The 17,980-nt window shown below is 29.0% G+C and overlaps 1 protein-coding gene across 1 annotated transcript; it reads left to right on the top strand.

Moving 5' to 3' along the window:
* The first annotated feature begins 2,111 nt into the window (after nucleotides 1-2,111).
* On the top strand, nucleotides 2,112-17,483 carry LOC111698225 (histone-lysine N-methyltransferase 2D). The gene is made up of 9 exons (XM_023468507.1): nucleotides 2,112-2,231; nucleotides 4,822-4,913; nucleotides 9,626-9,720; nucleotides 12,148-12,210; nucleotides 12,400-12,446; nucleotides 12,965-13,003; nucleotides 13,564-13,685; nucleotides 14,837-14,880; nucleotides 16,159-17,483. Exons 1-9 carry the CDS (start codon nucleotides 2,112-2,114, stop codon nucleotides 17,481-17,483), a joined length of 1,947 nt encoding a protein of 648 aa, XP_023324275.1.
* The last annotated feature ends 497 nt before the right edge of the window (nucleotides 17,484-17,980 follow it).

Genomic DNA, 17,980 nt, shown 5'->3' with positions numbered 1-17,980 from the left:
TGCATTGAAAAAAATTGTTTTGGCCTTGAATGTCCTTATTTTTTTCGTAATGTAATTATAAATGATTTCTGTTAATTTACTTTTTTCTCAAAACCAAATATACTTTATGAATGAACTCATTATTTTTCTATTCCAAAAATTGTATTATTAGTGAAAGCATTAATGATTTATTAAATATTTTTTGGAAACGATCTTTAAAGAGAAATGTTTATAATGAGTATTCACCAAATCCATTTGAATGCTTTTCACGCAAAAACTACTCTGTTTAGAATGAAGCTAGAAACAAATGAATATTGTAGTACATGTCTATGACTACAAAAATGCTGCCACCTGTTATTCTATTGTATATATATTCTGAGTGTAAAACCAACGGCACTGCGATTTAGAGGTTGCAAACTCTCACGCCAAAATCGATGAGAATTTTGAGAATTATTTTTTAAATACTAAAAAAAAGTGCTTTAAAGCTTTAAATATACATGTTTAGGGCTACAAAAAGTATAAGTGAATTAGAGGAGTGAAACGATTTGAGACATTTCAAAGTCGACCATATATATCTAAAAAATGTATGGAACATTTTATAGCAGTCTGAATTTATGAATAGCTACACTTAAAAATCTACCCAGTCTAAAGCATTATTGTCTAATTGTCATGTGTCATAGCTCCCATGATATCGTTGGTTGCATATCTTCAAGTTTAAATTTTTTTAATTTGGGCTAAATAGAATTTAAAGTTCGCCAATTAAACTTTGGACAGTTTCGCACATTTTTCATTTTTCTCTAGACAATCTCACTCACTTTCATTACAAAGTTCAAAGATAAAAGTAATCCTAATTCCGTGGTTAAACAACATATCCAAATTTAATTAAATAAAAAATTTTGGCAAAAAATTGTTGTTGTACTCACTTTACATGGGCAAATTGTCCGTGATATTGCAAAAAAGTTTGTTTTGTTTTTCGTTTAAAACCTATAATTCGTTTTAAATTTTTTCTAACCGAATTTTTCAATCGTTTTTCTTTTTGAAAAATACAAACGATCTTTTTGTTTTGCAGTCGTTTCGTTTTGAAGCAAAATTATCTCCAAGATTAACACTCAAAACGAAAAATGATTGTTTTAAAAGACAAAATTGCAAAACAAAGCTTATCCGTACATTCTTGTTGTTTTTTTTTCGCAAATTATTATTGTGATAAAACTTTTGGAACAGTTTTAAAGGTCATTGATTAATATTTCTTATTTTAATATTTCTTGAACTAAAATGTTGCTTAGTTGAGTCAAAAATTTGAAATTCAATTTCTAGATTTTAGAATAAATTTAATTTATAATCTAAGAAAATATATTTTTTTTAAACCTTTTATTCAAATGGTAACACGGAATTTTATAAAATCATATTAGCATTACTGGAGAACTTGTTTATATTTTTTAGAAATTTTTTTGTTAAATAAAACTATACCTTTCATTTTCATAAAATAGTTTTTTTTAAGAGAAACGCAATTTTATGCAACCATTCATTTATTTTGTCAGTACATAATAAAATCTGGGGGACCTTGAATAGAGAGCAGTACAAATGTACATATTAATTTAGTTAGTTGTATAGTGTCTAGGGTATGTTAAAAACATAAAAAAATAATGAAAATGATAATGATAAGCTACAATGTTTTACAAAAACGTTTAATTTCTCAAAAATATAAAAATGTTCTCCCGGAAAATACGCCTTGCAGTTGCTATACCTAGCGATTTCCATCCGTTGGATTTCTATAATGTTTGACGCTAGCAAGATTTCTTGAAAAATAAAGCTATTCACAAGTTACAACTGCTTAAAAAGTGAGTCTAAATCAAATGCCAAGGCGTTGCGACACTTTAAAGCCGGCCTTGTCTTGAAAATCGATTTATGTGCACTGCTTTTATATCTTATGTTTTAGTTGCTGAGCTTTCTGTAAGCTTTTTGTATTCGTACATTTAAAAATTATGACAACACCAAAATTGTACAGATATATTTGTTTTAATAAAAAAAATGTAAATTGGGCCTGATCGGATTTTGGTTGGTTTTTGGATAAAAATAAACAGACAAATCAAAAATGTAAAAGATTTATTTATGCAGATTTTATTTTAGAGAAGATGATTCAAATTTCTGATGAGTTGAACTTCTCAGACGAGTTAAACTTCAGTGATGCGTTTAACTTAGAAGCATTTAATTTGACAAATTGTGGAAGTATTCCTGATCTAGAATCAATAGAGGTAAACCTGGAAAACATTTTTCAATTTCCCACATTTTTACTCTAAATTCTGGACAAAAAAAGTTTTTTTTGAAAATACGAATTATGGAACTAATTGATTGCAATCCGTATATCATTGCAACCCAATGCGTAAACCTTTGATAGTTCAAGCTTTGAATATTTGATCAAGCAGAATTCATGTATCACAAAAATAAGACATTAGGTAGCAAAGATATAAGGATTAGAAAACTAGATTACGAGAGAAATCAGTTTTTTATATCCAGCCATGTTTTGGAAAAGGGAAAAAGGAAATGATTTTTGATGATATTTGAAAATGGAAAATTGGACAACAAAAGTAAATTGCTTTAACCTTTTTTTATATTTTTACTCAAGAATTTATTATTTTTAATGAAAATCAAATATTTTCCCAAATTTTGAAAATAAAACAAAAAAAAAAAAAATTGGCCGCTTCGTGCAAACAAACACTGTTTTAGTTCTAAAAGTCTAAGTATGAGTGTACTGTGTACTGTGCACAGTACACAGTACACTAATATTTGTTTCTGTTTTAGTTCTAAAAGTCCAAGTATGAGTGTACTGTGTACTGTCCACAGGACACCTTATTTTGATGGTTTTCTTCCAAGCAATTAGTTTTTGTAAAAACATAGAATTAATATATCTTCATCGTCCAGTTGATGAAATAGTCTTGATGTTTTCCTTAACGAAGGCAGTATCAAAAAGATTTAAAATTTATCAACAAAGCTCTTTTCAGATTTTTAATTTGAATTAAACGTTCATCTGATGAGATATATTTAAATAGATTCAATCAATAAATAAATAATAAAAATAAATGAAATAAATAAAAAATAATTTTTAAAAAAATAAATAATGCGTACTATTTCATCCGATGAGAGATATTTAAATAGATTCAATCAATAAATAAATAATAAAAATAAATGAAATAAATAAAAAATAAATTTTAAAAAAAAATGAACTATTCTACTTTCTCAGTAAGATTATTTTCAGATTTTAACTTTGAATCAATTGAACTTTCATCAGATAGAGAAAGGAATTGAGTTTTTGCCACAAACTCTGATTTTCTAATTTCAATTTCATTGCAACCCAATGTCTTAGACCTTAAATATTTCAAACTATGAATGCGTTTAGATCAAATAATGTAAGTTTGAAATATCTTAGGTTTACATCATCAGGTTGCAAAGATATAAGGATTACAAAAATTGAATTTGTGGCAAAGACTCAATTCCTTTACATAGATTTAATCAATAAATCATGACTCAGTTACCCTATTGCATCTTTAATTTTTTTTCATCCCCTTCTTTTCCTTAAACCCCACACTTTTAGGGGGTCGTTCTCTGAAGGGGAGGGGGGAGGGTATAAGGGGGGAGGGTGAGGATGACTTGTTTCCACAAATAAAATTAACTTTCTAGGCAACAATTGTTTTAAATTCATTACAAAAATCGAGGATTTTTATATTTATTTCTAAAATCATAATATCAGGTTGTATGGTATAGGGAAAAATATTAAACTCATTTCATTTAAAGTAACTGTTATTTTGTGACCCTCCAAGCAAAGATGTCTGACTTGAAAAGTCTTTAATTCTGATAATTTCTTCATTGTTTATAAATCAAAAATCCACAATTCTCTTTTAAGTCGAGAAACCACGAATAAAAATAAAAAATTTGAAAAAAAATTGGAAATCTAATTTTAACTATAATCTCTTAAAGTTTCCATTGTAAATCGGATATGATATTCTATCCCTGAGGGTTGCTTGAAATTAGGTTTACAATCCCAATAAGAACTGAACTTATAACCAATATTTTTTCAAACTAATTAAAAAGAAAAACTTAGTTAATCCAACTTTTCACTTTTGATTAGCAAAGTCAAAAATTAATTTATTCATAAAGTTTAACAACAACAAAAATCTAAAATAAAGTGCTTTAGGGAGATTACCATCATAGAAAACCTTCAATAATAGAAATTAGGGTTTTGTCACAATTTCTTACTTCTTCAAGAAAGAGAAAAGAAACTGAGTTCTTGCCACAAACTCTATTGTTAAACCCCGCTGTCTCTACCCAATGTTCTAGATCTTGTCTAATGCAAGCTGTCAATTTTGTTTGTTCTAATAGTCCAAGCTTAAACAAATATCTAAGGTTTAGACCATCAGGTTGTACAGATTTAGGGATTCCATTTGGATTCATAAGGGGATCGTGGATAGTAATTGTGGCTCAATCCTTATAAAGGGGTATTTGACAACCCCCCCCCCATTATCTTTCAGATTCAAACATTTATAAAATTGTAGATTTTCTACAATAAATTAATAAAAGTAAAGATTTTTAGTATTGATATAAAAGTGTAAATTTTATACAATAAGTTAATAAAAGTGTAGATTTTATACATTAAAGTGTCGATTTCATACAAGAAATTAATAAAAGTGTAGATTTCATACAACAAATTGATAAACGTGTAGATTTTCTACAATAAATTGATAAAAGTGTAGATATTCTACAATAAATTGATTAAAGTGTAGATTTCCCACAATAAATTTATAAAAGTGTAGATTTCTACAATAAATTGATAAAATCGTTGAATTTTAGAGAACCAAGTGGATTTTCTCCGAAACCACAACTCTAGTTACAGCTACAATTGGTTTACTGGGCAACTCTTTATCCATCTGTATTTTACTAAGGTAATACATACAGGGTGTCCCAGGAAACATGAAAGTTTGACAAAATCCGATCTAAAGGTTGTCTTTGAAAGGTTTACAGAAATAGTTCATAAATTTTTTCATTGAAATTAAATTGATACTCACAAGTTGTTAAATGTTGTCATCAATAGATAGTTTTCAAATATTAAATTTGATTTTCAAGTTAATTCTCCATTTTAATGTTTACCGAGACACCCTGTACTAGCCGACCAAACGAGATCAGCTAGAAAACATTTAAAAACGTAGAATCCGAGTCTACATTTTAGTTTTGATCTTTAAATAGTATTTTAAAAGGGGACTTGTCCAAAAACAGCTAATTAGATAATTATATTTTACCTTTACGTCTCAGATTATAAAATACATATACAGTTGACAAAGTTTTTATTTCATAAAAACATGTTTTCGTTGTATTCTAAAAAAATTTACCTTAACATTTTTAATATTTTATCAAAGGTTCTGTACTAAATGAAACTGTCAACTCACGAAATTAATCCAAAAATAGTTTCAAACAAAAATAAACGTACGAAGCGCTACTAAAGTGATTTTCAAAATAAAACTACTAAATTCAATTTTTGGTTGAAATGGTACAAATAGTAAATATTAAAGTTTGAGTTCCCGGCTTATATTTTTAGACTGAATTTACTTCTGCTTTTCAAAACTTTCTAAAGATTAGAATTTGATGTTGAATCAGGTTTTTTATCTTGAAATGAAACGAGAAGAATTGCAAGAATATTTTAAATATAAAAGAAGAGGTTGCAAGAATATTTTAAATATACCCGGTCAGGTAAGGGTTGGGTTGTCCATGCAAAGGTATTAAAGGGACTGTAAGAGTAATTTCAAGTAACCCTTGCGGCAAAGAAAACATGATTCACAAACATATTCTTGAAACATTTATCTGATCAATAATTTGGAAGATATTGTCGTTTTTCAAGGTAATTAATTCAGTTAATTCCTGTTTTCTTGCATTCAAAATTGCGCAAGTAACTTTTTTTAAAAGTCCCAATTAAAAATAATAAGTTTTAAAAATTAAAAACCTTGATACCTAAAATGTACTTCATCAAACTAAGCTTTTATCGTTTTGTGAATCAAATATTTTGCCATCGGAGAATTAATTGAAATTACGCTTACAGTCCCTTTAAAGGAGTAAGATTTCCCGTTTGGGAAATGTAAAACTTGCTCTTCAGGGAAAACATAAAAAACAATTCCTTAAAATTTCAGAAAATTTATTCCAACCTTTTTTTTACCTAGCTTATATCTGGCATAGGAAAGAAAACGTAATTTTAAGTGACCATTCATTTAAAGAAGGGAGTGTTCGCGAAAAATGAAAGGGGGTAAAAATTATCGATTGCTACTAATCTTACTTCTATCTGATGCGTCTATAAGGAGAAAATTGTTAAAAACGACTGATACCGAAGAACTATCGTTCGTGTAAATTCAGAAAGTTGGAACATTTGACTCGGATCAAATTTAATTCCAAACAAATTATTCAGATATTACAACCTAAAATCATCGATAATTTTCCTATATAGTTGATATTTCATTAAATATTTTTTTACTTGTTTAATGTACGATGTACTTTGAATGATAATTTTTTTGTGTCTCTAGGTGTTTTTGGATTCTACGTGGAACTCCAGAAGCATCGAGAGTAGAGACATCTAGTGGCCAAATAAACGTCCTTTAAAGTATATTGTAAATGAAACAAGTAAAAAATATTATGAAATATCACTTTATACGAATATTACAGGTTGTAAATGATTTGTTTGGAACTAAATTAAATTTGATCCGAGTCGAATGTTGCAACTCTATTCAACTATTTAACTATTTAACCTCTATTCAAAATCTGTTATTCCATTTTTTTAATCCAATATAAAATTTATCTTTAAGGATTGTTATTTTTCCTAAAAATAATCAATTTCACAAAATATAATGTTATTCTGCATAAAAATTATTTTGAAAAAAACGGTTAATTTACTAAAACACACTGTAAAAAATCAATAAATTTATGAATCAGAGAAGCAAAAAATTTAATATTTTAGTTGGAATTTTTATAATATTTTTAAAGGCTTCAGATTTCTAAAATTCAGTACTTCATGATTTATCCCTCAATTTCTAAAGAAATTGAAAACTTGCCTAAAGATCCTTTCTTCAAGTTTAAATATCTTATCAACCCGGTGACGTAGACCTTTGGCATTTCAAAAATTAATTAAAATTAGGAGTTTGAAATATCAGAAATTTACAGTCTACACACTATCAGGTTTTAAACTTAATTTGAGTCGAGTGTTCAGTGCTCAGAACTTTTTTGTGGAGTATTGTTGCTCTTAAACACTTGATCTCGAAATCCATTGTGAGAACTTAATTTTAGAATAAATGCTTGATCCCTTACTTTCCGTCATCCCTGCAGGGTCGATTACCACGTGATATCAAAGAGGAATTATTTATTTTATAAATCCGTTGTAGGTCTTCAGAAGGTGGAGATCAATGAATTTACAAAATAAAAGTTTGACTATTCAGAGTCAGATTATTGTTTTCAAGAAGGAATAATAAACAAAATAAACGTGGACTTATATATTTGATGGTAATGGACTCATAAAAGATTCAGAAAAAAGAGAATTATTAATCTAGTTTTGATTTGATTGTGCAAATAAAAAGCAAAGGGTATATAGCAAAGTATTTATAAAAGGTTAAATAATAACTGTTTTAAGGGTAAAGGAGAATATTTTTTATGAAACTATTGTGTACTTTATCATTCTTACTCACTTTATCGTGAATTTCATAATGTACTTGCTATAAAGTAATCATCGGGCTATAAAGTTAAATTTCCTGGATTTTCTAAAAAAAATTTAGGTATTTCTAAAATATTTTTTTCAGCTGAAATGAAAATTGAAATCAACTTTATAATTTGACTTCTGATTTGTTTCAAAGCTTATTTGATTTAAAAGAGCCATTGAAATAAGGCAAGGCTTCCTTTATCACTTTTCAGCTTTTACCTGACTTAATTTATACCCTGAAGGTTGTCCATTATAAATTGAGACTTTTTAAACAACTTATAAAATAGCAAATCCACCAATATGAAAAATCTGGGAACATAAATGCATTATTTTGAAGAATATTTATCACTATATTTTAGTGCGCTTCGCACCCATCTTCTGTTTCAGTTGTTAAAAATTTTTCTTTGAATACAATGTAAAACAAAACAAAAAACAAAAGTTTTCGAATTTTATAACAAAGTTTATGGATTTTCAAAATTATCAAAAATCGAATTTTGCTATAGAAGTAAATTTTTGAAAATTCAATTATACATAAACCTTCCCTTCCCTGGGGTCACGTAAGGTCCAACAAAAATTTGGGCCCGATTGGTTTATTCGTTTTGACGTTTATTGGACACAAACAAACAAACAGACAAGGAAAGTATATATTCATCAAAGAAAAGATTAAGGACATGAAAGAGGAGTGGATGAAAATGCTTTTTGGTAGGTTCTACATCAAAAACTCCTGTGCCAATTATAATTCATATTTAAGGGCCTTATACTGGAAAAAATATTTGCATACATGCATAATGCACGGAGACTGCTTTTAGAGATATTGTTTCATCCAATCACCCAGTGTAAATTTAAAACTGATGAGTGAGAGCTTTTTTTCTAAAGTCTCTAGTGGACACCTTTATGATATATTCACTAATTACATTGAGTGACTACATTTATTCTGTAAAAAAACTGGATTTATTTCAAACATTGTACATCATATATTCTACATATAAGTATATTTGTTAATTTCACAATGATAAAAGAGAAATGTCTTACTTTTTGAAATTTTATTCTTAATAATCTTGATATTTCAACATTTTATTTTGCCCCCCCCCCCCCTGCATTAAAAATTCGATTTTCGGATAAAATTTAAAAATTGAGTAAAATTATTTGCACGAAGCGGCAAAAAAATTTTCTACATTTTTCCTCATAATGGTGGTTATCATGGACATGGAGAATGGAGATCAAGTTTATAAACGGAGATGTTTATATCCCCAAGATCCTATGGGGGTCCCCTAAGATCCTAGGGGGGGCCCCTAAGATTCTAGGGCGGGGTACCTCAAGGATTCTAGGGGGGGGGGTAACTAACCCCAATAACCCTCCTTTGTTACGCCTTTGCCCACGGGTCCTATCGGTCTCAGGGATTTAGACGTTTGCTAAACCAAACCATCCAAAAAAATAGATTAAACCAAAGACTTTGCAAAGTCTTTGGTTTAAACATACAAACACTTTAATAACAATATATAGTGAAATTACAAATTTAAACTGTGCACCAACATGGAGAGTTACTTATTTAGTTGCATAAAAGGATTAAACATACAAACACTTTAATAACAATGTCAAATATATAGTGAAATTACAAATTCAAACTGTGCACCAACTTGACATGTAGAGTTACTTACTTAGTTCCATAAAAGGATTTAACACTAATTTCAATTTTAATGAAAAATGAGTTTTGTTTAAAAAATGAAAATGTAATAATAGTATTGGTTTTATTAATGAATTAACACTTTATACTTTTGCAGAACAAAACAATTTTTCAAAATGGCTTTTAAGTAAATAAATCTAAATAATTGAAAATGTTGCATTTTAAAAGAACATATCATTATGCAAAAATAAATATGTAGATATATTTTATTTAAAAAATATCATTTATTATTTCTAATTTAGAACCAGTATGAAGAGTGTATTCAATCATCTGCTCGCGGCTCTGTGTTTATCAGATCTCATTTTCCTCATTACAAATATTATTATTTGTGTATTAGGTAAAATATTATCGTTTTTAAAGGGAGTGTTCTCGAAAAATGAAAGGGGGTATAGGCATACAGTAAAAAATCACATAGTGATCGCTACTAATCTTACTTAAATCTGTTGCCTCTATAAGGAGAAAATGAAAAACGACTTAGACCGAAAAACGTAGCGTCCATATACAAAATTAGAAAGTTGCAATATTCAACTCAGATTGTAAAAAGATCAATTTAATTCCAAATAAATCATTTATCGATAGTATAGCCTATAATCATCGAATTTTATTCGACGCATTTGTATATAGTCGATATTTCATAGTATGTTTTATTTGTTTTATAATGCACTTGAAACGACTATTGTTTGTCCGCTAGGTGGCTCTCCCATGTGGAACCATGCAGAAACATCGAGAGCAGAGACACCTGGCGGCCAACAAAGCGTCGTTAAAATTGCATCATATGTAAAACAAATAAAAAATGTTATAAAAAAATAAGTATATAAGAATACGTCGAAAAAAATTCGATGATAATAGTTTGTAATATCTGAATTGATTTGTTTGGAATAAAAATGATTTTTTTTCGATTTGATTAAAATATTGCAACTTTCTGATTTTGTATGGACGCTACGTTCTTCGGTATGATTTGTTTTTAACAATTTTCTCCTTATAAACGCAGCAAATAGAAGTAAGATTTGTAGCGATCACCATCAAAATGTTTTCGATGTAAGCCTATACCCCATTCATTTTTTTCGAACACTCCCTTTGATAATAAAATTAGGTAAAATATTATTACTGTTAATAATATTGTTAGGTAAAATACTATTAATTTTGATAGTTATCAAAGCTGTTATTTTGATATTTGAGAGTACCCAGGTTGGACTGGAAATTTACCCTCGGCAGTTTTCCTCACTTGTCATTCAACTAAGGATGAAACTATTTTACACCATCAATATTTTATACAGAAGCAAAAAAGAAGAAAACATTTTAAAAAAATGAAAATGAAAAATTCAGTTATTAACGATTTAGAAATAAACAGAGATCATAAAGGAACGTCAATTTTTCAATTTTTTTCACAACATGTTGATATGGGTATATCAAAAGATGCGTCTTGTCTTTGTACTTTGTATATATTTGTCCGTTTTTCGATATTTCAAAAATTTCATGTAAGAATAAAAACTATTTTTTTTGTTTCTCTTACATTAGCGATTTGTTTTACACAAAAAAAGTGCAAATCTCCAAGACTTCGAAAATTGTGAAAAAAATTCTCAAATCTTTTTTAAACTATATTAAAGAAAACTTTAGAGCTAGTGCAAGGTGAATTTGACCATTTTTTTCTTCAAAACATGGATAATATAGTTTAATCCTATACTAACATGGATAATATAGTTTAATCCTATACTAACATGGCTAATATAGTTTAATCCTATACTAACATGGCTAATATAGTTTAATCCTATAATAACATGGATAATATAGTTTAATCCTATACTAACATGGATAATATAGTTTAATCCTATACTAACATGGATAATATAGTTTAATCCTATACTATCATAGATAATATAGTTTAATCCTATACTAACATGGATAATATAGTTTAATCCTATACTAACATGGATAATATAGTTTAATCCTATACTAACATGGATAATATAGTTAAATCCTATACTAACATGGATAATATAGTTTAATCCTATACTAACATGGATAATATAGTTTAATCCTATACTAACATGGATAATATAGTTTAATCCTATACTAACATGGATAATATAGTTTAATCCTATACTAACATGGATAATATAGTTTAATCTTATACTAACATGGATAATATAGTTTAATTATACTAACATGGATAATATAGTTTAATCCTATACTAACATGGATAATATAGTTTAATACTATACTAAGACCATTAGTTAGCACTTACATTTCATCCCTATACCTCCCTTTATATTCCTAACTTTATTGGATCTCACCGATCTCACCCCACCTTACCCAGCATACCCCTTCCCCCCATATTCCTTGACATACAGAGGTTTCCAATAAATATGATTCTTTTTATGAGTAAAGAAATATATACGTCGTTATATTCAAACATATTGTATTGATTGAATTATGATTATTAGAACAATAATTATAAAATACTTCCTGCATGACCTGGCATTTCCAGAATGCATTTTCTTAAATATGTTATTATTGTTATATTTTGGTAAACCAAAAGGGGAGGGGGTGACATACACCTGTGCGCCCTCCCCCTTAGTAACAGCCCTGAATTTTTGAAGATAACATAGAGGCATGATTTGTTTGGAAACTGTTTGTGTATTTTTTTTTTCAAACTTCGACATGAAATATCTATCACACATTTGAGATACAAATGAGAGATAACTTTTTATCTCTCATTTGTGTTTTTTTTTTGTGGGACACCCTCTATAATAATTTTTTTAAGGAATGTACAATGTATCTGCTACCGTGATGTCTATTAGTCGAATAGTGTGCCAGATAGCACTAGGTAATTAATAATATACCTCTAATTAAATTGTAAGAATAAAGTCTGTCAAATAACAGAAAAAAAGCGTTTATGTAGAATCCAACAGCCTATAATGTAAAATGGTTTTCTGAAGGAATAATTTAATAACAATAATAATAATAAGGTATAATTTAGTATAAAAATATTTCTGTTATATTAAATATTTTTCAGCAATGAGTATATTCATCACTATCGGGGTAACAATAGAGAGATATCAGGTAATAGGGGGGTGTAGAATTATTTATCAACCCTCCAGGGGAAACACAATTTGCAACCCACTGTTGCAGACTTTAGACATTTCAAACTATGAAATTTATGAGATCAAATAATCTCATTTTGAAATATGAGATTACAAAGATATAGGGAAAAAAAAATTGGGGTTTGTGGCAAAGACCCTTGTCAATTTTGGGCAAAAGTTAAGATTAGTTTTGGAGGATAATTTTAAATAAACTGTTTACCCTTAAAAGTTTTGTACGTTATCTATAAAAAAAGGTTAAAACAGGTTTAAACCAATCTCAACCAAAAAAAATTGTCACAATCAGTCCTGCAACAATTGAAAGATGAACAAACATAAGAGCACGAAAATTGAATTTGATAATTTATCCTATGTAGTTCTATGAAGAGATAAAAAGCTATTATCTAGATAAAAATCTTATCTACTTGATCTATGATAAAAATCGTATCTATTCTTTAAAGATGGTTTTTTGCTGCACAAATAATCATAAACGCTTTCTAGGTTGTGTGTTCAGCACATCTTTACCAGTCTAGGGTACAGGTAAAATTAATATACTTCTATCTTCATTAATTCAAATCAAAAGTTTTCATCAAAATTTTAATAAGTATACTCTGGCAAAATTTCAATAAGCATACTCTAGCAAAATTTTAATAAGTATACTCTAGCAAAATTTTAATAAGTATACTTTAGCAAAATTTTAATAAGTATTCTCTTGCAAAATTTTAATTAGTATACTCTAGCAAAATTATTATAAGTGTACTCTAGAAAATTTTAATAAGTATACTCTAGCAAAATTTGAATAAGTATTATTGCAAAATTTTAATAAGTATACTTTAGCAAGATTTTAATAAGTATGCTCTAGCAAAATTTTAATAAGTATACTCTAGCAAAATTTTAATAAGTATTATTGCAAAATTTTAATAAGTATACTCCAGCAAAATTTGAATAAGTATACTCTAGCAAAATTTTACTTTCCCAATAATTTTCAGAAATTTTAACCCAAAGTACCCATTCAGATTTTGAAAATGATTGGGCCTTGAAAACAACAAACACCGAACAAACATTATTCCTCCATACTTTGGTAATGTTAGTAATGTTAGATAATTGGGCACTGGAAGCTGTTGAGAATATACCTGATCCCCTCTCTTCTGGGAGCAGTGATGTTCAATATACCACTGATCATCTCAAATACTTCTATAGGAAGCAACCCTTCATATATCAGGTAAATATGGAGAAGATACCTTTTTAGTTTCCAATTTCCATATTTTTTTTCAGGTATTTTTTTACTTAAAAAGTGTTAGTGTCTAGTGCAAAGTTATGTTCTTACAATTTACTTTTGGTAGGTATAAGTAGTGCAGGTAAGTACAAAGAAAATTGTCTCCTGTCTTTAACTTGGAAATGTAAATTGAAAAGTTCAGGTTCCTACCTTAAAAAGAAAATGTTCGACTTTAAAGAGATACACTTTAAATTAATGATACGGTTTTTAACTTGAAAATGTTTACTGTCTACTGGAAATTGAAAGGTTCTACTTTAAAATTTCAGTTCTCAACAGGAAATTGGAAATATTCTAATGACAAAATAAAAATTTTCACCACAGACATTTTTTATGTTGTTTTCTTAAATTTTGTAAGATTTTATTGTTGAATGGAAACTTTTTGTTTGATCAAATTTAGAGGGTAGTGACCAATTGCTTCTCTCACCCCCCCCCCCTCTCATGCCTTTAAGAATTCAGAAAAGTTCTGAGATACAGGGTTGGGAAAAATAGTTCTTTCTTGCAATTTGGCTAACTGCAAGGACATCCAAAAAATTTGTTTCTTTTTATTTTCAAGATTAGCCGAAGTATGATTGAAGGATGGACGATCAGGAAGAAAAATTGGTGAACAAGAAATATAAAAATCTCCAAATATTTCCATCTGATATCATATAAAATTTGAAAATATTGTAATACTTAAGTAAAATAAACAATTAAAGTTAAGAATAAAATCTTGGAAAATTTTCAAAACAGAATTTAGGAATTTTAGATTAGGATTAGATTAAAAATATTTGATTTCAAACAAGCTTCAGATATTTGTAATTTTGATATAGTTCATAAATTTTTTTAAGTTGAAATATTTTGTTGAATACTTTTAATAATCAATTAAGAAACAAAATGAGGTGAAACAAAATCAGACTTTTGTATTTATTAAACCATTTAATTAAAGAAAATTTCAATAGAGTTGTTACACTGTATAGCTTAAAATGTCACATTTGAAGAAAATTTTAAATTCTAACTTAAAACTAATCAAAAACAGTCATAAACATAAAAAAATAGCTTATCTTGATTCACATAACTTGGGCATTGCATTTAAAAGTAAAAATTTTACAACTTTTTAGGTTTCAGATTATCTTTCAACTGTTCCATCCAATCACAACAACAGGTAAGAATAAAACTTTATTTTATTATTTTCTTTATTTGTAAAAGAAGAAAATTACTGGAAGTGTAGGTTTTAGAAAAAGTTTGCAGCAACAAATCACGTTATTTGGGGATCAATGCTTCATTCCTCAATAAAAGTTATCTCTACTAAAGATGGGCATCCTTTTTGTGAACAAACGAACAATGGTGTCATTTAGAAATAAATAAACAACTTGGATCCCTCAGAAAAGTGAAAAAAGATCATTTGTTACTAAACAAATGAATTTTCCAAAAGATTTTGAAAAAACTATACTTTTTACTGAACATACAATTTTACTGAACAAACAATTTTACTAAATGAACAATTTTAATGAACAAACAACTTTACTGGATGACTGTTCAGTGAAAAATTGAAAGTTAGAAATGGAAAATAAACAATATTTTGAGAACAAACAAAAACAATTGTTTTTACGTTTAAATAAAGGCGAACAAAATGGGTCATTCACAAACGATAAAAGACCTGAATGACCTAAATGAAAAAATTCAAACACTCCCATTTCTAATCTCTAATTATTTTATGACAATCATGGGACATCAAAGATGAATTAAATTAATCCACAGATCTGCGTAAGATGAAGATTAATAGACAATACTGAATAATTCCAAAATTCAGAAAACAAACTTTAAAAGTATAAGTTTTGGATAAATAAACAGAATATTTTTGCCAGAACAGTTCTTTTAAAACTATTTATTTTCTTAATACTTTTTAATAAAGATGTAATAAAAATTGTACATTTATTCTATTAGATTTTTAGTATTCCCATTATTTAATATTTCCCAAAAAATGTATCCAAACTAATTAAATAACTATCAAATTTACCAGTTGTCGACTCAGTATTTTTTATTTTCTGTCCATCCTATTTTTTATACCTTTTTTATGTCTTTGCAATTTCATCATCATAAGTTTCCTTTATGTTTTCAATTTACACTTGGAAAATATGAAAATATCAAAAAGAAAATGGTAGATATTGTTAGAAATCGATTTCTTCAATATCCTGGTAAAACTTCAAATTTTTGGTGGCTTAATATTAAGATATTTAGAAGTTTTTTTTCAGGGTACATTTTTTTTTTTTTTAGGTAAAAATTAATAAACAAGCTATGTATTAGAATTTAAAATTTTCTAAATTCAGTGAAAAAAAATCCATAACAGATTGCAAATTGATTTATTTGGGTAAAACAAATTGATTTCTGGAGGAGGGTGGTAATTTTTCTACAAAATATTTACCCTTTCTTTATTTTCTAGGTATCCTGCCTCTTCTAGTCCTGGGGATCTTGAATTACAAAATCTATAGAAGAATACCATCAGCTCATAAACCTCAAAATAGGGGCACATATAAAGCTCAGTTGCAGAACTACAATTCTGAACCTAAGAGGCTAAACCATGCTTCTGAACATAAGGGGCTAAACCATGCTCATGAACATAAGGGGCTAAACCATGCTCCTGAACATAAGGGGCTAAACCATGCTCCTGAACATCAGTGGCTAAACCATGCTCCTGAACATAAGGGGCTAAACCATGCTCCTGAACATCAGTGGCTAAACCATGCTCCTGAACATCAGTGGCTAAACCATGCTCCTGAACATCAGTGGCTAAACCATGCTCCTGAACATAAGGGGCTAAACCATGCTCCTGAACATCAGTGGCTAAACCGTGCTCCTGAACATAAGGGGCTAAACCATGCTCCTGAATCGAAGGGGCTACATCAAACTCCTGAACATAATGGTCTAAACCAAGCACCTGAACCTAAGGAGCTATACCCTGCACCTGAACCAAAGAGAACAAGCCAGGCTTTGATACCCAGTAGGCCGCACCAAGGTCCCATATCTAATGGACTAAATCAAGCACCTAAACCTGAGGGAACAAAGGCTGTTAATATATTTGAGGGGTTGGATCACACCTCTAAACCTGAGAAGCCAAATGGTACTCCAAAACCTACTGGGTCAACTCAAACTTTGAATCCTAAGGACCTTAATCATGCCCTTAAATCTAAGGGTCTAAACAATGCTCTAAATACATGGAGAAAAAACCCTACTTCTAAGACTGAGGGCCTAAAACCGCCTCCTAACCATCCAAAACTAAATGGTGCTCCTAAAACAGAGGGACTAAACAATGCTAAGGGAGCTGAGTGGGTAAAACATGCTTCTACCCCTAATGGGCTAAACCATGCTTCAAAACCTAAAAGACTAAACCATACTCCCCATCTGGAGGCCCCGAACTATGTTCCTAAAATTATAGATCTAAACCAAATCTCTGAATATGAGAAGCTAAACGAAACTTCAGAACACTACAGGCAAGGCCATACGCTAAAACTTCATTTAAACCCTACTCCGGTCCCTAAACCTGAGGAGCTAAATCAAGGTTTGAAACCTAGTGAGCTTAACCAAAGTGTTAAACTTGAGAAGAAAAACAAATATCTGAAATCTAAGAAACGAATGGCTTGCAAAAGTTTGACTCTAACCTGTGAAAATATAAACCTGGGGTCATCGTCTAAACAAATGATTTCTAGGAACCCTACTATTTACAACATTATCAAAAAAAATTTGAAATTAAAAGCTTTACTTTTTTGACTGATAATTTTCAGCTGAAACTTTCATTCATTTTCCTAAATTCAGTTTTAAAAACTACAAAACACATTCAAAGCATAATTGGGGGGTGGGGGAGGTCGAACAAGGTAATTTTTCAACCAAAGTCTTATATCCATCCATGCATGGGGAGTATAAAAAAGATAAAATATTTGTGAAATTTTCAATACCAAGATTTAACAAATTAATTCCCAGTTCTTGAATAGTATGACACAAATTTAGGATTGCTAAAATGAGACTGAAGGAAACCCCCACGGTGCTGAACAAGAAAAACAATTCTCAGCTTAGCAATAGTCCAGTTGAAACTGGTAAGAATTAAAATCATTCTAAACTTGTGTTTACTTTAACGGATTGCAGACAAAATTTTAAGTCACGCTCTATTTGACAAAGACGAATAATACCGGTACAATCGGACAGTACTTTTGGAGAGTCGCTTGAAGTTAAGCCTACAGTCCTTTGAATGTGAAAAACCATTTTCAAGG

Source organism: Eurytemora carolleeae, unplaced genomic scaffold (assembly GCF_000591075.1).
Source record: "Eurytemora carolleeae unplaced genomic scaffold, Eaff_2.0 scaffold319, whole genome shotgun sequence".
In the NCBI taxonomy this organism is placed as follows: Eukaryota; Metazoa; Arthropoda; class Copepoda; order Calanoida; family Temoridae; genus Eurytemora; species Eurytemora carolleeae.
This window is presented reverse-complemented; position numbering and strand designations above follow the sequence as displayed.